Genomic DNA, 22,891 nt, shown 5'->3' on the forward strand with positions numbered 1-22,891 from the left:
AAAAAGTACGTTTCAGTTTGCACTTAGAAATCATTGCTGGGAATGATCTCATCATGCATTTCGCTGGTTCCAGACTGCAGACTACAGATGCGGCCCCTGCAAGAGCCACTGGATTTACAATGGCACCAGGTTCAGGGGTCTTTCGAAGACAAAATTCTCATCACATCGGAGATGAGAGTAGCCATGGATTGGTGGGCAACACCGACATATTCGTCCAGAGGTCTCACGTTTCTTCATTAGGTGCCTCGATATATCGTAACGACGGATGCTTCCCTTGAAGGGTGGGGTGCCCACCTTCAGGATCTTCGCATCAGTGGGTCTTGGACTCCAAAGGACAGACAGCTCCACATCAGTCACCTGGAGCTCAAAGCTATAGATTTCGCTCTAAAAGCTTTCTTACCAAGGCTTCAGAGCTCAGATGTTTTGATCAGAACGGACAATACCACATGCATGTTTTACCTAAACAAACAGGGTGGCACAAAGTCTCTGCAGCTCTCACAGCAGGCTCAAAACATATGGAAATGGGCCATAAAGCACAGCATTTCTCCGAAAGCAGAGCATGTCCCAGGACACAACAACGTACTGGCGGCCCCCCCGAGAAGGACAATTATCCCCTACCACGAGTGGGAACTGGGTCAGGAGATTCTGGATCGGCTATTCCAGTTATGGGGCAAACCAAACATCGATCTGTTTGCCACTTTCGAGAACAGAAAATTCCCCTACTACGCAATCTGGCTTCTCCAAAGAGGATCGTGGGGGAATGTGTTTTCAATAAGATGGTCCTGCATTTATGCCTACGCTTTTCCTCCGATCCCACTCATACCGAGAGTCATCAGCAAGGCGAAGGGTTGTCGCCTCCTATTAATAGCACCGAGATGGCCCAGACAGGTGTGGTTCACTGAGCTCCTCATGCTCTCGGAACAACCACATGTGCTACCCAAACGGAAACCAGCCCTATTAACGATTCACCAGGGCCAAGTCAGACATCCGGATCCGTCATCTCTCCACTTATCGGCCTGGCTCCTTAGTTCCATGAGTACTCCAACGTAAACATCTCTTCTGAATGCAGAAAGATTCTAGCCAGGGCTAGAACGGATACTACCAACAGGACCTACAGGCTAAAATGGAAGCGTTTTTGTCTGTGGTGGGCAGCTGAGGGGATGCACCCGATCTCCTCCCCTCCAGAACAGGTATTACCGTACTTGTTACACCTGGCAAAGTCTGGACTCTCATACGCTTCGATCCACGTGCACGTGGCAGCAATTTCAAGATACCGCAGATCTCAAGAGGCGGTTTCATTGTGTTCCACCAGGATTATAAAGCAGTTCCTTAAGGGGCTGTTTTGTACTTTTCCACCAGTGCAGAAGCCTCTACTGTTGTGGTCCCTGAATGTGGTCCTGGGGCAGCTCATGAAGCCTCCCTTTGAGCCCATTCATAGAGCGGAATTAAAGTTCATTGCATGGAAGACGTTGTTGCTGGCTCTTACCTCCGCTAAGAGAGTGAGTGACATACAGGCATTCACCATTAAAGAGCCTTTTCTTCAGTTCACCACTACTAGCCTGATTTTGAGAACAAATCCGAAGTACATTCCGAAGGTGCCCTCAACTTTCCATCTAAATGAACCAGTTGTTTTGAAGACCTTCTTTCCTAATCCGCAGACAGTGGCAGAAAAAGCACTGCATTCCCTGGACGTTAAAAGATGTCTGAAGTGTTACCTGCAAAAGACTAAGAGCATATGCAAGTCAGACCAGTTGTTCGTAGCCTTTGGAAACGCAAGGAAGGGATTTGCAGTGTCCAAATAGACTATAGCTAGGTGGATTGGCCTGGCCATACAGTTCTGTCATACCCAGGCTGGTGAGCTTCTCCACAGCAAGGTACGAGCCCACACGACAAGGGTGGTAGACGCATCGGCTGCCCTCTTCGCTGGAGTACCCCTACGGCAAATCTGTAGAGCAGCCACATGGTCCAGCCAGCATACGTTCACATAACACTACTGTCTTGAAGTGAGTACCATGGACACAGCAGTCGGCCAAGCAGTCTTGAGGAACTTGTTTCGCTAAGGTGAGCTTCTTGGATCATCCCACCTCCACAACCAGGGTAAAGTGAACAGCGTTTTTCTTATTTTAATCAAGATTAATCTGTTTTCATTTCTTATATTTATGCTAGAGCCTGATTTATTGTACCATGCAATATATATATTTGTTATAAAGCAGTGATCTGTGCTTATTATGATTGATAGTTACTTACAGAGTAACAAAATTAAGTTCCATTGAGCACTAACTAGAACTACTGTTGCTTTCTTTCCTATTGATATTCTGATGCTGGTTCGGTTTGTATAAATACGGCTATATGTCTGCTTAATCAATATTACTGCTCGCTACTTTAATTCAAGCAAGTGAATCTATGAAAGATCCAATACTGGAGAAGAAAATTAGTTACTTACCTGTAACTGTGGTTCTCCAGTATTGGTATCTTTCATAGATTCACATGTGACCCACCCTCCTCCCCACAGAGGCTCCCCTTATACGTAAACTCTTATCTTCACACTTGTACTAGAATATCTGAGGGAAAGAGCCTCTGTTGGGGAGTGTTGAAGCCTGATTGGCTGAGGTTCAACTTTGGGTCTTTTTTGCAAAACGACATGTATAGACTATAAAAGAACCTAAGGAGGCCCTTGGGGCCTAGTGGGTAAAGTGTACTGCTATGTGTATTTCAGGTTACCGTGAGGCTCCCACCTCGACGACGGGGATGATTCAAGCATGTGAATCTATGAAAGACACCAATACTGGAGAACCACAGTTACAGGTAAGTAACTAATTTTCATCCATTGCAGCACTCGTGCGGTGTCCACAACGTAGCCTCAGATACGGTGACCACCCCTAGAAACACTACAACACTAAGGGAAAGGGGGCAATAGGTTATTTTTATCTGTTCCTATTCTCTCCCCTTCACTTGAAACTTCACCACCATACTGTGTCAACCCACTTACTTGCTTTATTTCCAATATAAATGTGCACTACACGCTTCCTCCCCATAGGCCTCTCCACAAGCCCAGTTTCCATGGCAACCAATTAGAAAATCCTTACAACTAAGCTGTAGATCAAACGCTCTTAAAGCTTTTGCTGCTTTGCAGGTCTATTTAACAATATTATCAGAAGTCACCCTGTACAGTTTAAAAATATAAACCTATTACAGTCACCGTAACAGGTTTTTTTCTCCCATTCAAAGTACGTACTTCAGTTAGCACTTATTCATTACTTATCCTAGAAATCACCACCTAGTCACCCTATCACAACCTTTCAACTGTTCCTTTTCTCTAATTACCTTCACTCTCCATACTGTTTGTAAACAAAATTATCATTCTGCTACTGATCCTTCCTGTTTCAGGTTCCTGCAAACCAGCATTATGGTTAGAGGATTGGTTGTGGGCCACAGCTTTGTCTTTTGGGCCAGACCGCATGTCAAAAATTGTGACATGGACAGCGATTTTGGATCCACTGATACTAAAAAAATAAATTAAAAAAAAGTACCCGATTGTATCTGGAGGAGCTTGCAAGCGAGTGTATGTTTGAGCGAGTGAGTGCAGGACAAAATGTGTTGTGATCTCTGTAACTGTGTGTCAGTGTGTATGACTAAATGTGTGAGGGAGTGTGACTGTGTTTCTCAATGTAGAAATGTGTGTATATGTAGATGCAGGTGTGTGTCCCTTTGTGTGAGTATGTGCCTGAGTGTAAGTCCCTTGTAACTGGTACCCCTGGTACCAAGGGCCCTGTGGCCAGGGAAGGTCTCGGCTGCAGCATATATTATGCCACCCTGGGGACACCTCACTCAGCCCATGCACACTGCCTCACAGCTTGTGTGTGCTGGTGGGGAGAAAAATACTAAGTCTACATGGCATTCACCTCAGAGTGCCATGCCAGCCTCACACTGCCTGTGGCATAGGTAAGTCACCCCTATAGCAGGCCTTACAGTCCTAAGGCAGGGTGCACTATACCACTGGTGAGGGCATATGTGCATGAGCACTATGCCCCTACAGTGTCTAAGCAAAACCTTAGACATTGTAAGTGCAGGGTACCCATAAAGAGTATATGGTCTGGGAGTTACTAGTGTTAGGCTGACCAGTTCCTGCCACATCCAGATGGGTTTCTGGCCACATGGAGGAACTGTAACTCTCCCCCCCCCCCCGTGCCCCCCACCCTGGGGCCATTGGCTACTGCCCCCCAGACCCAAACACCCCCCTAAATTGAGTATTTATGGGCGACCGTGAACCCAGGAAATCAGACTCCTGAACGTGAAGAAAGGACTGCTGACCTGAAAGCCCAGCAGAAACGACGTAGACAACAACTGACTTAGCCCCAGCCCTACCGGCCTGTAACCTGCACAGCGACGCATCCAGGGCGACCAGCTACCTCTGAGGACTCAGAGGACTGCCCTGCACCCAAAGGACCAAGAACCTCCAGAGGCAGCGGCTCTGTCCAAAAACACCAACCAAGAAACCAACTTTAAAGACTCTCGCCTCACTCCAGAAGCGTGAGTCTTCACACTCTGCACCCTATGCCCCTGGCTTGAGTTCAGGAGAACCAACACCGCACAGAGGACTCCCTGGCGACTCCAATGACGTGGACACCCTGAGTCAACCTCCCTGCACCCCCACAGCGACGCCTGCAGAAAGGATCCAGAGGCTCCCCCTGACCGCGACTGCCCGGTAACAAAGGAACCCAACGCCTTGACAAAACACTGCACCTGCAGCCCCCAGGTCCGAGAGGAACCGACCATCGATGCAGTGTGACCAGCAGGCGGCCCTTATCCTAGCCCAGTAGGTGGCTGGCCCAAAAATCCCCCCTGTGCCCTGCCTGCATTGTCAGAGTGACCCCTGGGTCCCTCCATTGTTTCAACGCAAAACCCGACACCTACTTTGTACACTGCATCCGGCCGCCCCTGTGCCGCTGAGGGTGCATTTTGTGTGCCTGTGTGTGTTCCCCCCAGTGATCTATAAAAAAACCCTGGTCTGCTCCCCGAGGACGCAGGTACTTACCTGCTAGCAGACTATGACCAGAGCACCCCTGTTCTCCATAGGCACATATGCTATTTGGGCCCTACTTTGACCTCTGCAACTGACCGGCCCTGTGTGCTGGTGGTGGGTGTTTGGGGTTGACTTGAACCGCCAATGGTGGGCTGCCTATGCCCAGGAGACTTAACTTGCAAGCGCTTTATTTACCTGAGAAACTAACTACTACTTACCTCCCCCAGGAACTGCCTATTTTTGCAATGTCCTCTTTTAAAATAGTGTATTGCTATTTTTGCCAAAACTGTGTACATTACTGTTTTAATTGAAAGTTCTATACTTTCCTGTGTGAAGTACCTTACAATTTATGTACTTAGCTAAAATCTGAATCTTTTGGTTCTACAATAAATTAAGAAAATATTTTCTATATAAAAACCTATTGGCCTGGAGTTAAGTCTTTGAGTGTGTGTTCTCATTAATTGCCTTTGTGTGTACAACAAATGCTTAACACTACCCTCTCATAATTCTAATGCTCGACCACACTACCACAAAATAGAGCAGTAGTATTATCTAATTTTGCCACTATCAACCTCTAAGGGGAACCCTTGGACTCTGTGCACACTATCTCTCACTTTGAGATAGTATATACAGAGCCCACTTCCTACAGTCACTGCTTATAATCCTGCTCATGGTTTCCATAGTATAATGTTAACATATGTGATTACTATTCTACAGTACTCAAAGTTTATAGTACTTTGCAAGGATTTTGCTTGAGCAGAAGTAGCTCTTGCTACAGAAAAGGTTGGAGACCCCTGCTCTATTGTGCGACTGTCTGGGAGGAATTCACAAACTCTGTCAGCTGCACCTAGTCATGTGATCCAAGGCAGGCTGCAGGAAAAAAGGGCTAATGGTGGGAAAATGCTGACTTTCTAATAGTGGCATTTTCCAATTGTTTTCCCATTTTAGAGGGTTTATCATTACAATTCCATAGGTATCAAACATGAAATATCTACCTTCTCTCAATTAGGAATTACAGCATTACTAAAAGTGATAAGGAATCCCCAATGTTATCCTGTGAGAGGGATAGATGTCCCAGTAGTGAAAAAATATTTGGGAGTATTTCACTACCAGGACATGGAAAATGTCGAAGTACATGCCCATCCTTTTAAATCACACAGCACCATGCCTCATAGGCTACCCAGGGCCAACCTTAGGGGTGACTTATATGTAGTAAAAGGGGACTTTAAGGCTTCACAAGGGGGTTTCAGTGCCAAGTCGACATGGCAGTGGAACACTGCATTCAGGCTGAAGTGGCAAGCCTGGGACATGTTTTAAAGTGCTACTTATGTGGGTGGCACAATAAAATAAGTGATTCAAGCCCATTGGTAGCATTTAATATACAAGCCCTGGGTATATGGGATACCAAATTACAGGGACTTATAAGTAAATTAAATATGCCAGTTGTAAGATATGTAGGAGGCTGGCCTGGTTTGTAGTGGGTACCTTGGGTACTTACACCTTATACTAGGTCCAGTTATCCCTTATCAGTGAAATGTAGTAGTGTTCTAGCAGCTTAGGCTGATAGAGGTAGCTGTAGCAGAGCAGCTTAGGCTGAACTTGGAGACAGGCAAAGCTCCTGCAGTACCACTTATAGTCACACAGTACATATACACAAGTATAGACAACACTCAGTGTTACCAAAAATAAAGGTAGTTTATTTAGGTGACACAGGAAGTCGAAAGAAGTTCCAGGAAGAACAGAAGCCCCTGCCAACCCAGAAGAGGGTGCAAAAGAAGAGTCCCTGGTTGGACGAAGATGCAGAAATGCACCATAGGAAGATGCCAGCGGGTTCCTGCCTGACACAAAGGATGTCCCACGTTGTGAAGTTGGACGCAGGTGAGTTTTGGCGCAGGATTCCTCCAACAAGCCATGGTTCCTGCAAAGTCATGTTTTGCGTCAACTAGGCGCTATCTTGACCCAGAAGGGACCTGGGGGCCTCAACTCTATGTGAGGAGGAAGAGGGGGCTCACAGCACTTCAGAGAGCCCTCATAGCACCGACGGGTGTCCCAGGATACATGAACAAAGGAGGTGGAAAATGCGGTTGGTGCAGCACTACGAAGGAAGGTCCCACACCGCCGGAGATCAACTCAGTGAGTTGAGCGTCACAAGATAGAGTGCTGGGGAATTAGGCCAGGCTCTGCTCAAAGGAATTTTGCAAAAAGTGCACAGAGGTCTCTGGAGGTGAAGAAGACGTGGTGCACAGGGGTACTCCAAATTGGCACAGCATGACCACAGGACAGTCTTTGTCGATGGGGTCCTCCCTCTGTGTTCCAAGGAGCACACTTGTCGTCAGGAGAGGAGTCCAAGAGAACCGGTCGGCAACTTAGAAGGTGCCTGCGTGAGCAGGGGAGTAACTCCGTCACCCCACGGGAGCTGGTTTTGCAGTACTAGGGGGGGGGGGGTCCATGGTGAAGCCCCCAGGATGCATGGGATTGGCTCCCCAATACCAGATTTGGAATGGGGGGGGGACAATTCCATGATCTTAGACATGTTAGTGGCCAGTGCCATCAGGTGATGTCAGAGACCCCTCCTGATAGGTCCATACCTGATACGGTAGCCAATCTCCCTCTCAGGGCTATTTAGGGTCTCCCCTGTGGGTTCTCTTCCGATTCTGCTTGCAAGTTTCCTTCAGGAATCCTATGCAACAGCTTCAGCCTCCATCTGACCTCCGATCAGCTGCAGCCTGCTCCAAGAAACGCTGTAACTGCAACAAAGTATTTACAAGAGATACTTTTCTTCAGCAACCTCAGCTCCAAGTCAGCAACTGCAACAGTTTCCATGGTGTGCATGCTCTGAGGACTCCCTGTCTTCATCCTGCACCAAAAGGACCGAAGGAATCTCCCGTGGGGTGACAGAGTCACTCTCCTGCTAAAGCAGGCACCTTCCAAGACAACCGGTACCCTTGGACTCCTCTCACAGCGACGAGCGTGCTCCTAAGGACACAGAGGGTGGACATCATCAACATAGACTGTCCTGAGGTCCTGCTGACGCAGTTTGGAGGAGGTAAGACATTGCTTTCCAGAGAGCAACAGTACCCCTGTGTACTACGTCGTTTTCACCTCCTGTGGCCTCTGTGCACTATTTGCAAAATTCCTTCGTGCACAGCCTGGCCCAGGTCCCCAGCACTCCATCCTGCAAAGCTCCCCGTTTCCTGGGACCTCCGGGGGTACTGGCATCCTGAGGGCTCTCTAAAGTGCTGAGAGCCCCCTCTTCCTCCTCACACAGAGTTGAGGCCCCCAGGTTCTTCCTGGGTCCGTCCATCACCATTTTGACGCAAAATGCACTTTTGTCGTAGCCAAGGCTTATTGGCGACTTCCAACACGAAATCACGTCTGCAACGATCTTCACTTCGTGGGACATCCTTTGCATTACGCAGGAACCCACTGGCATCTTCCTAGGGTGCATTTCTGCAGTCTTCGACTAACTGTGGACTCTTCTTTTGCACCCTCTTCTGGTTTGGCAGGGGCTTCTGTCCTTGCTGGAACTTCTTTCGACTTCTGGACTTGGTCCCCTTCCTTTGCAGGTCTTCAGGTCCAGGAATCCAGCAGTTGTGATTTGCAGACTTGGTTGGCAGCTGCAAAATCCCAATCACGAGGTGTAGTGTGTCCTAAGAAAACTTGCAGTACTTTACTCCTGCTTTTCTGGGCTCTGGGGTGGGGTAATTTACTTACCTTTAGTATAGTTTTACTCTCCCAGCGATTCTGCACACACTACACTTGTCTGAGAGGGAATTTGTGATTCGCATTCCACTTTCTTAGTATATAGTTTGTGTTGCCCCTAGACCTATTTTCTCCCATTGCAAGCTATAGCATTTCCTATTGCTTGCATTATTCTATGACTATTTACTTGTCTAATTTTGGTGTCTAGTATATATTTTGTGTATAATACTTACCTCCAGAACAAGTATTATCTCCAAGATATTTTTGGTACTGTGTCACCCAAATACATACCTTTATTTTTGGTAACACTGAGTATAGTCTTTACTTGTGTATAAGTACTGTGTAACTATAAGTGGTATTGCAGGAGCTTTGCATGTCTCCTAGCTCAGCCTAAGCTGCTCTGCTATAGCTACCTCTATCAGCCTAAGCTGCTATAACACTACTACATTTCACTAATAAGGGATAACTGGACCTGGTATAAGGTGTAAGTACCCAAGTTACCCACTACAAATTCTTAGACCCTTTAAGTGCAGTGTAGCCATATTGAGTACATGGGCTGGGAGTTTATCAATACAAACTCCACAGCTCCATGATGGCTTCACTGAATGCTGGGAAGTTTGGTATCAATAAACCCACACTGATGCCAGTGTTGGATTTATTGTGAAATGCACACAGGGCATCTTAGAGATGCCCCCTGAAATATAACCAACTGTCTAGTGTGTGGCTGACCAGTCTATGCCAGCCTGCTACCACCAGACAAGTTTCTGACCCCATGGGGTGAGAGCCTTTGTGTTCGCAGGGGTCGGGTCAAAGCCTGGTCTGGGTGGAGTTGCTTGGCAAAGGCTCCTGCATTTTGTTCTGCTGCCTCAGGAAACTCCGGCTGGTGGAGATGCCTGCCACCCGGACCAAGCCCCACTTTTGGCAGCAGGTCTGGCGGTAAAATTAGTAAACACCAGCGGGACCTCGACTAGGGTGCCCAGAGCGGAAGTGAACCCCTCCTGGCAGAATCCCCCATCTTGTTTTGGGGAAAGACAGCCACTAGGGTTAGGTATATGCCCCCTCCCCAAAGGGAGTGGGCACAGGAAGGGTGTAGGCACCCTCCGGGTCAGTAGCTATTGGCTACTGCCCTTTGACCCCTGTAACACACCCCTACATCTAGTATTTAGGGGCACCCGTGATACTTGCTGTTCAGATTCCTGGTGACCTAAAGAAGGACTGAAAAGCCCCTACCAGCAGTGAAGACTCCAGACGACATCTGACTTGACCCCAGCCCTACTGGCCTATGTTTATCTTCAAGTCTCTTGCTACAAGAATGCGACTCGTCCTGCAGGTCCAGCAACCTCTGCAAACACTCAGAGGACTTCCTGCTTTCCCTACAGACCGGATTTCCAGAGGACAGCAGCCCTGTCCACAAAGAAGCCTCCATCAAGCCCTGCTTACTCTACACCCGACGCACACAGCCCGAGTCCAGGTGGCCTACCTGACGAGAGAGTCCTCAGGTTATTCAGACCTTGAGTCCACCCCTCCACAACAATGCCTGGAGCCGGTATCCAGAGGACCCCCCTTGACCGCGACCAGATACCGTGAAGATACCCAATCAATCAATCAATAAATTTGGTCCTGGGTCTGTCGTAGATCCGGCGGGAGGGTGTTCCAGGTCTTGGCGGCGAGGTACGAGAATGATCTGCCGCCGGAAGATTTGAGTCTGATGCGGGGGACGAGGGCGAGGTGAGCGGAGATGCCAGGTGGGGGTGTAGAAGCTGAGTCTGTTGTTCAGGTATGATGGTCCGGTGTTGTGGAGTGCCTTGTGTGCGTGGGTGAGGAGCTTGAAGGTGATCCTCTTGTTGATGGGGAGCCAGTGAAGGTCTCTGAGGTGGGGGGTGATGTGGCAGTGGCTAAGGATGTTGAGGATGAGTCGGGCGGAGGCGTTTTGGATGCGTTGGAGGAGATTGGATGAGATACCGGTGTAGAGAGCGTTGCCGTAGTCGAGTCTGCTGCTGACGAGGGCCTGGGTTACTGTTTTTCTTGTTTCTGTTGGGATCCATTTGTAAATTCTGCGGAGCATGCAGAGGGTGTTGTAGCAGGAGGAGGAGATGGCGCTGACCTGCTTTGACATGGAGAGTGAGGAGTCGAGGGTGAAACCGAGGTTTCGCGCGCTGTCGGTGGGGGACCCAGCGTGGACGGCCACCATGAGTTGGCTCAAGTGGAGGGGGTGCGCCCAAGGATGAGGACCTCTGTTTTGTCTGAGTGCCTAAAGGTACCATTGCACCAGCAACCCCCCTGGTCTTGGGGATCCCAGCTGATTGTCCATCGATGTCCACTTGAGCCTCAGCATACTTGTCCAGCTGTTTGTCTTCTTCAGCCACACCAAACCCCCCCCCCCCCCCCCCCCCCCCCCCCCCCTCCCCACAAGATCAAGCCTGCAGCCTCTTTGTGATCCTGGGGTTCCTCAAAAGAAAGCATTAGACGCCTGCTGTATTTGCACCCGGTCACCCCTGTGCCGCTTAGGGTGCGGGTTGGTGCTTACCTGTGCGCCATCCCCCTCCTCCCCCGTGCTGATCTGCACCCTGAGACTGCGAGTACTTACCTGCAAACATTTCTCTTTTGAGCGCCCCCTGTCTCCATAGGATTCCATTGGACAACAGACACCAACTTTGACCTCTGCACCCGGCCAGCACCGTGTTGCTGGTGGTGCACTCTTGGCGTCTTCCTAAACTTTGCCCTGTGGACACCTTAACCCCCAAGACTAGGACCGTAAGTCTAGTAATTAACTTACAAATGTGTATGTACTTTTCCCCCTAGGATTGCATTGCCTTAAGTGAAAATTGCACTGTTGACTTTTGATATTGAAAAGTATAGCTTACCAGAAAACTGATTTAACTGTGAATTACAAACAAAGTGCATTTGATGCTTGAAAGTGATACATTCTTGAAACTGTACTTACCTGCTGCAGATCCTTTTGGTTCTAGACATAAAGTAACAAAGTACATTTTTTGATAAAATATTGTACTGGAGTTAGTCATTGAGTATGTGCCTCATTTCTTGACTGTCTGTACAACACATGTTTAGAACTACCCTCTGAAAAGCCTAACTGCCCAACTTCACTACCACAAAAGAGAGCATTAGCATTCTCTGCTTTAGCCTCTGTAAAGCCTCTGGGGATTCACTTGACTCTGTGCACGCTATACCTTACTTTGGTATAGTATATACAGAGCCAGTTCCTACACCAATTAGGAATATACCAATCAAACCATGTTTAGAGGAGAGAGCACTAGCAGTTTGGCACTGGTTAGCAGTGATAAGGTGCACAGAGTCCTAAGGCCAACAAAAACAAACAACAACACAAAAATAGGAGGAAGGCAAACATGTTTGGGGGTGACCCTGCACAGAAGGCCAAGTCCAACAATTATGCTCCCAAAACCAAATGGGAACCTATGGGTAATAACATAACATAACATAACATTGACAATTATCAATGTTGAACCCAGATATAAAAATATTGAGCCATATACTGGCAGAGTCACCAGAGCAGTGCTTAATTTGTGCTTGTAGTTTCCAGTGCAGAGCATCAGCACTTATTTTTGGAGGCCAGCACTTATTTTTCTGCCTCAAGCATTTACTGCGAGCAAAAGACACATATGAGAAAGATGGTGGAAGAGGAAAACGAAAAAGTGTCACAAAGGGGAAAAGCAGAAAGCTGCAAAAATGAGCAGAAGGGTCAGGGAGTGGCTTTAAATGGATTGAAGAGGCCCAAGATGGCTCCAGGATTACGCTGCCTCAGTATTTTGTGCTTGCACATTTAATTGCAGCAGACAAGGGAGATGTAAGATGGTAGGTGACTTGTACATCAATAACAAACGTATCTCCTTTGTCGATGCAGAAGAAATTGTTGCCAGAGCTTCGGGACCACATTTCCTTAGGCCCCAGCAAGCTCTCCCACAATGGACATGATTATGTGCCTTGCTGGGAGTGCAAACTAATTAATAATACCTACATGGCATTAACGTGGTAAAAAAAGAAATTGATGTGACGTATATCAAACCACACTAGTTGGACGCATGCTATCCACAAGCGCTAGATTCAAATTGACATCATTTCATTATTTACTTAGAATATACCTTAGCCTTCAGAAATTAGTAAAATGTTTTCCTGCCAGCAATGCCTCTTGTAATGTATGCAAATAGCTGGGGCTAGATTTTCCGCATATGTTCTGGAGTGCCCTAATATTCAGGAGTTTGTCATAGTGTGGTGGCTTCATTAAGATCAATGATGCGTAACATCCTGGAAATACAGAGTAAAACATGTTCTTTTTCTCAGGATAGATGTAGGAGGCTGGCCTGGCTTGTAGTGGGTACCAGAGGTACTTACACCTTGTGCCAGGTACAGTTATCCCTTATTAGTGTAGAAGAGGTGTTTCTAGCAGCTTAGGCTGATAGAAGGTAGCTATGGCACCGCAGCTTAGGCTGAACTAGGAGACATGTAAAGCTCCTACTATACCACTGGTGTCGTATGCACAATATTATAAGAAAACACAATACACAGATGTACTAACAATAAAGGTACTTTGTTTTTATGACAATATGCCAAAAGTATCTCAGTGAGTACCCTCAGTATGAGGATACGTTATATACACAAGATATATGTACACAAACCAAAATTATGCAGGTAATAGCAAGAAAAGTAATGCAAGCAGTGTAAAGTTACAATAGATTGCAATAAGAGCACATAGGTATAGGGGCAACACAAACCATATACTCCAAAAGTGGAATGCGAACCACGAATGGACCCCAAACCTCTGTGAGCTTGTAAAGGGTCGTTGGGACTGTAAGAAAACAGTGAGGGTTTGAAAAATAGCCCACCCAAGACCCTGAAAGGTAGATGTAAAGTGCACCTACTACCCCCAGAGAGCACAGAAGTCGTGATAGGGGGATTCTGCAGGAAGAAAAAACGCCAGCAATGCAACAACAGTGGATTTCCGCACCTGAGTACCTGTAAGACAAGGGAACCAAGTCCAATAGTCGCGACAGTGTTGAGAGTGGGCAGGAGCCCAGGAAATGCCAGCTGAGGGTGCAAGGAAGCTGCCACCTGTTGGAAGAAGCTTTGAGTTCTGCAAGAAAGAAGAGAGCTAGGAACTTCTCCTTTGGAGGATGGATGTCCCAGGTCGCGATGAAGCTTGCAGAGTTGTTCCCACGCAGAAAGACCACAAACAAGCCTTGCTAGCTGCAAGGGTCGCTGTAGAGGTTTTTGGGTGCTGCTGTGGCCCAGGAGGGACCAGGATGTCGCCACTTGGAGGAGGTGACAGAGGGGGCGCCCAGCAACTCAGGGAGCCCTCACAGAAGCAGGAAGCACCCGCAGAAGTACCTGAACAGGCACTTGGAAGAAGAGCCAACCGGAGTCCACGCAAAGTCACAAAAGGGAGTCCCACGACGCCGGAGGACAACTCAGAAGGTTGTGCACTGCAGGTTAGTGTGTCGGGGACCCAGGCTTGGCTGTGCACAAAGGAAATCCTGGAAGAGTGCACAGGAGCCAGAGCAGCTGCAAACCACGCGGTACCCAGCAATGCAGTCTAGCGTGGGGAGGCAAGGACTTGCCTCCACCAAACTTGGACTGAAGAGTCACTGGACTGTGGGAGTCACTTGGACAGAGTTGCTGAGTTCCAGGGACCACGCTCGTCGTGCTAAGAGGGGACCCAGAGGACCAGTGCTGCAGTCTTTTGTTGCCTGTGGTTGCAGGGGGAAGATTCCATCGACCTACGGGAGATTTCTTCAGAGCTTCTGGTGCAGACAGGAGGCAGGCTACCCCCAGAGCATGCGCTACCTGGAAACAGTCGAGAAAGCCGGCAGGATGACAATACAAGGTTTCTAGTAGTCGTCTTGCTACTTTGTTGCAGTTTTGCAGGCGTCCTGAGCAGTCAGCGGTCGATCCTTTGGTAGAAGGTGAAGAGGGAGATGCAGAGGAACTCTGGTGAGCTCTTGCATTCGTTATCTGGTGTCCAGTTTAGCGCCAGAGCAGGGCTGGGGGATCCCTAAAATGGTGTAGACTGGCTTATGCAGAGATGGGCACCATCTGTGCCCATCAAAGCATTTCCAGAGGCTGGGGGAGGCTACTCCTCCCCAGCCTTCACACCTATTTCCAAAGGGAGAGGGTGTTACACCCTCTCTCAGAGGAAATCCTTTGTTCTGCCTTCCTGGGCCAGGGCTGCCTGGACCCCAGGAGGGCAGAAACTTGTCTGAGGGGTTGGCAGCAGCAGCTTCAGTGGAGACCCTGGAAAGGCAGTTTGGCAGTACCCGGGTTCTGTGCTAGAAACAATTCCATGATCTTAGACATGTTACATGGCCATGTTCGGAGTTACCATTGTGACGCTGTACATAGGTAGTGACCTATGTGCAGTGCATGTGTGTAATGGTGTCCCCGCAATCAGAAAGTCTGGGGAATTTGCCCTGAATGATGTGGGGGCACCTTGGCTAGTGCCAGGGTGCCCACACATTAAGTACCTTTGCACCCAACCTTCACCAGGTGAAGGTTGGACATATAGGTGACTTATAAGTTACTTAAGTGCAGTGGTAAATGGCTGTGAAATAACGTGGACGTTATTTCACTCAGGCTGCACTGGCAGGTTTGTGTAAGAATTGTCAGAGCTCCCTATGGGTGGCAAAAGAAATGCTGCAGCCCATAGGGATCTCCTGGAACCCCAATACCCTGGGTACCTCAGTACCACATACTAGGGAATTATATGGGTGTACCAGTATGCCAATGTGAATTGGTAAATTTAGTCACTAGCCTGTTAGTGACAAATTTGGAAAGCAGGGAGAGCATAACCACTGAGGTTCTAGTTAGCAGAGCCTCAGTGAGACAGTTAGGCATCACACAGGGAACACATACAGGGCACATACTTATGAGCACTGGGGCCCTGCCTGGCAGGGTCCCAGTGACACATAGACTAAAACAACATATATACAGTGAAATATGGGGGTAACATGCCAGGCAAGATGGTACTTTCCTACAATAGACTCTCAAAAGACAAACAGAATGGAAACAAAATGTATTGCAATGGGGACAGTTATGGTAAAATGCTGAAATGCAGTACATTAGAAAGGGGAATGTCCACCAAAATATCAGCGTTGGAAACCAGATGCATTAGAATAGGTGATAGTTGAGAAACATGTACAAATGAAAAAGCGACTGTAGATATAGCATAGTGCTTGGAAATGTTGCACGTCTGCTAAGAGATCCCCATGATTCCCAACCTCTTCGAAACATATACTCATTCTAATATAATACTAATAAAAAAATTGTACATCTCATGATGTAAGATGGAGAATCAATTGGCTAAGAAGATATATTTGGTTGGATAAAGGTTGCATTCTGTAAATCTAACTGGTGATTTAATTTGCATGATAATGTAATTTCACTGAACTCAACTGTACAATTATGGTTTTGAATATTGTGTATTGTAAACTCCTAGTAAACAGATGAAATAAAAGAAATACCAGATACATTCCACATTTATTGTAGAAGCTCTGTATTTGCGTTGGGATATTAAACCAACTAATGAGTGCCTTAGAAGAAAATACATCTTTTTTTTAATTTTTTTATCTTGGCAGGCTGTGTGTCAAAGTTTGTCTACTATCCCTGCACGAAGTCAATGCTTGGATATCATCCACAACGCTATCCACAAACATCTGGTGAGGTAACATCCATGTGTAGCACTCTTTGTTTTTTTTCCTTCTCCTGTGATCTCAGTTATTTTGAAAGTGACTGAACCGGTTGGTGCCTAATAGTGCGAATGAACAATAGCATTTTTTGCTATTTAAAAGTTGCCATGCCACAGAAAGGTTCTTCTCAAATTCTGCCTCTGAAACAACAAGGGACTGACTTTTGGTGTTTGAGGTATTAGTTTCCATGTTACAATATGGCTAATCACAGCACGTTCTAATATTCAGTGTAGCTTGAAGTGAGGTATTGATGACAGCACACCCATTCAATCCCCTTTTTACATCTCTCCTAAGGTAGTGTTGTGCATACACTGTCTCTTACGAGAGATATTTACTACAAGAGTTTTGGAACCCATCTACTGCTTTCCAGTCGTTGGCTTAATTATTTCTCTTATTTGCTGCCTACTGATCGGCCAGGTTGTGCCAGTTTAATTTCATACCCTTTTTTGTGTGGAGCATTAACCAAGTACTGATTCCTTCATTTTGATTAGTGTTCTTGCACTGCTCATGCTGTGATTCATGTACTGTTTTTCTTTCTTCTTCCTTGTTGTCTGTGTAGCTCTTTAATGGCAGTGTTGCTTCTTCCCTCCCACCCCTACTTGTCCATGTTGCTTCTTTCCTGTCTCACATCAAACTTACAGGTGATAGATTTAGGCCTTTTGACATTGTCTTTAAATTTAAGATGCTTGCATGTCAGGTACAGCTTACTTTTTAATAAGGAAAAACAATTCCCCTTCCCTCCTGTGGTTAAACCATTCCAATTACTTAGCCGGAACATTGCAGGGCTGGGTAAAAAGATGGAAGACAAGTACTGGGTATCCTTCATTATATTGCAGGACATCTGCTGCCTACAAGAAACACGGGCACTTGAAAATTATGACCTAGAGGGCTTTCTCTCATTCAATATTCCAGCTGTTAGACATTCAAAAGGAAGAGCCAAGGGTGATCTCTTAATCTGGGTATACGCTAGCTTTACTAACAAGTCTATAATAACCATCACAATTGTAAACAAGAATGTTCAACACCCAAAGTTGAAAGAGGATCCCTTGATTCGTCATTTTCCTGTTTGGGGCTAAAAAGAGATACCTATTTCCCACAGATGGGCAACAACAGCAGGGGACCTTGAATTATCATACCATGTGTGGACATGGACACAGACGTCTCCCAATCCTGAGCAGACAAAGAAATCTGCTCGCCCTCTTGTTATGGCGAGTCATATTTTAACAGGTTGAGCCATATTTCGGACCTACTAGCCTGTTTTGTCATGTTGACAAACAGCAGGTATTCTGTTCACTCAGTGAAGGAGCAATAAAGATGCCTTTACACTGTGTTTTTATCTTGTCACATTTGCTCTGTGTTCAGAGATAGAGGTCAGAAGTCAGTTTATTTCTCTGACGGCAGAAGTCCAGGATAAAGTAAACTGTCTGAGGCTGTACAAAGAGTGTGAAATTAAAGGCTGGAGGGTGTCCGATATTTTCTAACACACTATATTTAAATAGCTAATGTCAACTGTACAAACATTTCAAGATATATTTCAGTAGTTCTGAAAGTCCATTTGTTATGCTTCTGTATGATGATTTCTTTTTTTAATGGAATGAAAATAAAACAGAGCACTTTACTTGGTGATGTACAAATGATAAATATGTTTTCTGGGACCTAGATTTCACAGATTATTGTTAGTACACTATATCATTTTCTCAATTAAGCTTCAATTTATTGGGAACTTTTTTGGTAATTTCAGTGGGAAATTTACTGTCTGTAAATTACAGAGTGCTACCACATCATGCTTTAGAATTCTATTTATTAAAAGTGAGTGTTTAAACATGAACTGAGAAACACTCCTGCCCCTGCCCTGATGGAAGTGTTCTTAGTAAACTAAGAAGCAAGTCAGGGATCAAGTGTACCCTATGTGTGGACTAGATTCTTATTATACGTGGAGCAAACATTTAGTCTATTTAATCAAACTAGAGTATTTTTGTACAGCAGAAATGCTGAACTCACACAATTGAAGGTGCACTCATGCAAGAATGAAGAAAAAGGTGACTCTAAAATAAAATATTTGCTTAGGATTGCACAATTTGAGACCAGTTTTCAGATCAAGTACATTTCAGTTAGAAGCCAGCTATAACTGCATATAAAACAAAAGCTGTTGTGGCTACTTCTTATAGTAATGAAATTTGGGGGCACATAAATGTGGAGGCCCTTGATTCTAATCGAAACCACCCCAAGTCTTGTGGCCTATCGAAAGACCCTGCAGCACCCTATGGGATGCCAGAACTGCTGTACCTTACACTGTTTGAAACACATTGAGAATACCTTGAAGTCCATAAACTGTGCAGTTCTTTGACTCAACCAGACATTATTATTAATCTGCATTTCTTAAGTGAACATTCACCTTATGGGTATCTCGGCGCTGAAACCAAAAAGACAACCAGAAAATGTAACACAGCAGACCAAGTTTTTTCACTTAGGATCTTATCTCTGCCATTGTTTAGGAAAAAGCGACGTTTTTAGCCTTCATCTAAATCTAAATAGATTTTCTTCCTTCCTAAGAGTAAGCAGTAATGTATTCCACAATTGAGCAGCTTTCACCTGAAAGGATCTGTTCCCGTACTCCAGCTTCTTAAATCTAGGAACATAGATATGATGACTAAAGCTACATTGCAAATGCCCAAAAAGAAATATTGGGCCCATATGTAGCGATAATATGAGACCAAGAAAAGTATCCTTAAGAACTTACTTGGCATTGAAACCAGAACTCTGGTGGGAGCAATTTCTCGACCTAATATTTCCTTGGATAAAAGGGCTGTATACATTAGGTTCAGATTAGGAACCCACCAGTTTATGGTCAAAGACCTCTTGTCAAAGCCCTGACGTGCAGTTGTTCTTTAGGTGGCACTGTCACAATCAAGCACTTTATGCTCCTTTGTGCCACATCATTAAGACATCAAAGGTTCTACCTTCACTCTCCGTTCTCAAAATATAATTTAAGGAACTGCAAGCCTGATTTAGTTTTTTGTTAAAGAACGGATCTGACCTCATCATAAAGCAAATGTTGTGTAAATCATCAACGGCAGCAGTTCAGGATGCAGACGAACTTGCCTGCATGTGGTCGGCATTAACAAACAGAATAGCCTATTAAATATAATCTGTCTGCTTTGAATTGTTTAGCCAGCTGGAATAAAGCCTGTTGTATGAGCCATTAATCTGTGGCATCTACAGGCACACACATACTCAACCAGACAGTTTTGTTTCTTCAGAATTAAATGGGTTGGTTATTCTGTCTCCTGGAGCCTTTTTACCCGCATTCACATGCTGAGCTGCATTCATCACTGTGCACAGACCGTCTTATATCGGACTCACAATGTCAAACTGGGCTTACTTTTTATTATACATTCAGGTTTTATTAGTGACCTATGTCCTTTCTTAGTTCACTTTAACCTCTTTGCTGACAGACCTTTTCCCCTCAGGTGGCGAGCCTATTTTTTAGCTATTTGGGGCAGTTCGCGCTTAGGCCCTCATAACTTTTTGTCCACATAAACTACCCATGCCAAATTGCGTCCTTTTTTCCCAACATCCTAGGGATTCCAGAGGCCAAAAAAGTTGCCAAAATACAGCTAAAATTTTGTTTGTTTAAAAAAAAAACATTGGGAAAAAGAGCTGCAGAAGAAAACTTGTGTTTTTCACCTTAAAATGGCATCAACAAAGGGTTTGCAGTGCTCAAATCAGCATCCTCCCAGCTTTCAGGAACAGGCAAACTTGAATCACAATTTTGGCATTTTACTGGGATATACCCCATTTTTACTATTTTTTTGTGCCTTCAGCCTCCTTCCAGTTAGTGCCAGAAATGCATGTGAAACCAATGCTGGATCCCGGACAGCTAAACATTTTCAAAAATGGACAGACAAAATTTTGAATTCCCCAAGGGGTCATTTGTTTAGATCTCCTACAGAAAGTAACAGCTAAAATAAAAAAAATATTGAAATTGAGGTGAAAAGAGAAGCCATTTCTGTCCACGTTTTCTTCTATAATTTTTTCCAGCTACGGCAGATTTTTTAAAGCAATACACCGTTATGTGTGCTGGACTCTTCTGGTTACGTGGATATATAGGGCTTGTAGATTTATCAAGAACCCTAGGTACTCCGAGCCAATAAAGGAGCTGCACCTTGCAATGGGTTTTCATTGTAAATTGTGTATACAGCAATTCATTTGCTGAAATATAGAGTGAAAAATAGGTATCAAGGAAACCTTTGTATTTCCAAAATGGGCACAAGATAAGGTGTTGAGAAGCAGTGGTTATTTACATATCTCTGAATTCCGGGGTCCCCATACTAGCATATGAATTACAGGGCATTTCTCAAATAGATGTATTTTTTACGCACTGTCTTACATTTGGAAAGAAAAAATTTAGAGAAAGACAAGGGGCAATAACACTTGTTCTTCTATTCTGTGTTCCTCCAAGTCTACCGATAAAAATGGTACCTCACTTGTGTGGGTAGGTCTAATGCCCACGACAGGAAACGCAACATAGACACATCACATTTTTACATTAAAATCTGACGTGTTTTTTGGAAAGTGTCTACCTGTGGATTTTGGCCGCTAGCTCAGCTGGCACAGAGGGAAACCTACCAAACCTGTGAAATTGTGAAAACTAGACACCTAGGGAATTCAGAATGGGGTGTCTTGTGGAGCTCCCACCAGGTTCTGTTACCCAGAATCCTTTGCAAACCTCAAAATTTGGCAAAAAAACACTTTTTCTTCACATTTCACTGATAGAAAGTTCTGGAATCTGAGAGGAGCCACAAATGTCCCTCCACCCAGCATTCCCCCAAGTCTCCCGATAAAAATGGTACATCACTTGTGTGAGTAGGCCTAGTGCCCGCGACAGAAAGTGCCCCAAAACACTATGTGGACACATAATGTTCAAATACAAAACGACCTGTTTTTGCTTGGGGCACCTGCAGTTTTTGGTCCTGGGCTGAGCAGCCATCTAGGGAAACCTACCAAGCCCAGACATTTCTGAAAACTAGACACCTGAGGGAGTGAAGGGAGGTGTGACTTGCGTGGATCCCCCAGTGTTTTCTTACCCAGAATCCTCAGCAAACCTCAAATTTATCTAAAAAATCCAATTTTCCCCACATCTCTGTGTGGGATCACCGCACCGGCACAAATTTCCTAACATCCAACTTTACCCTCAGTCCCCTGATATAAATGATACCTCACTTGTGTAGGTGGGCCTAAGTGCCTGTTACAGGGAAGAGCCAAAAACATGTCAAAATTGAGGGGGTCCAAAAGAGCAGTTTGAGAAAAAAAAAGATTTGGCAAGTGGGGCAGAATTTTTATCGGTATAAATGCGACAATGCTGGATGGTACTAATTTTGTTGATTCCTGCAGATTCCGGAAGGTTCCATCACAAAAATGTGGGATCTCAAGCAAAGTTGGAGGTTTAGAGGGCATTATTGGTAAGAAAATGGTGCGGGTGCATGTGAAGCAGATGTTTGGTTTTCAGATGTGTCTAGGTCTCGTAGATTTTTCTACATGGCAGTGTCCCAAAGTCCAAAAAGTGCAGCCCTCACCATTACAAGTGGGGAGATTTTGAAAGTTAGACAAGCTATCATGGCCCAAATGTAAGTGTGCAGGGGGAGAGCTGAAAGACTGTTACCCCCTGATGTGGTGGGGGGCATAACCATGCCCATACTGGTGGGTAGCCACCACCCCACTATTTTGTTTTTTTCCATGGCATCTAGTTTGCTTTCTGCCCCTCCGGGAAGTGGCTCGGGGGTAGTTGCCCCATCTGCCCACTGGTGGGCGAACAATTTTGTCCACATTTATTTGGGGTGGGGGTATGGCCATACCCCCACCCTCTTTTTCTGAAAAAAAAATCTTCACTGGTGGGCTTTCAACCTTACAAAAATAGGCCGATCTGCCCCCAACCCTAAGGGGTTGCTCTGCACTCGCACCTTATAGCACAGGTTTTGTTTGAAAATGTAAAGCATGTTTACGTCATGATTCATTTTTTAAAGATTGTTTTAGCTGTTTTTTATGCCTCGATCTTATAAATAGGCTTTTTAATTATTATGGCATATCCACAATTGCCATAAATAAACAAACAAGACTCATCCATCCTCGTACACTCCAGTTGAACATCTTTGCCCAAACGTTGCTTCTGCTTATATGGCTTGGCTTTAATTTACAGAAAACTTACAAGTGACCTGTGAAAGTACCTCCCATACATTTATTCAGCCTGAGACTGACAAACATTCTCCAGAGGAAGAAGGAATCTTGGCAGACAAAGAGAAGTACAAGTAGCTCCAGCACTCGAGTTTGCATTGGTTTCAGCTGGGCATTGTTAACTACTCATGCTTGTCATTAATTTCCTTGTGTATAAAATGTTCTCGAGGTCTACTTTCTTTCACCTTTTTTTACCATCTCTTTGAAGGACGTGAATCGT

At 45.5% G+C, this 22,891-nt stretch overlaps 1 protein-coding gene across 2 annotated transcripts in view; it reads left to right on the forward strand.

Annotated features, from left to right (window-relative positions):
* TEX10 (testis expressed 10) overlaps positions 1–22,891 on the forward strand; it is a 646,375-nt gene that overhangs the window by 477,248 nt on the left and 146,236 nt on the right. For both annotated transcript variants that reach the window (XM_069219626.1, XM_069219625.1), the window contains exon 11: positions 16,330–16,410. In XM_069219626.1, the coding sequence (XP_069075727.1) occupies positions 16,330–16,410 (81 nt within the window). The remainder of the gene's footprint in view (positions 1–16,329; positions 16,411–22,891) is intronic.

Source organism: Pleurodeles waltl, chromosome 2_2 (assembly GCF_031143425.1).
Source record: "Pleurodeles waltl isolate 20211129_DDA chromosome 2_2, aPleWal1.hap1.20221129, whole genome shotgun sequence".
Lineage (NCBI taxonomy): Eukaryota > Metazoa > Chordata > Amphibia > Caudata > Salamandridae > Pleurodeles > Pleurodeles waltl.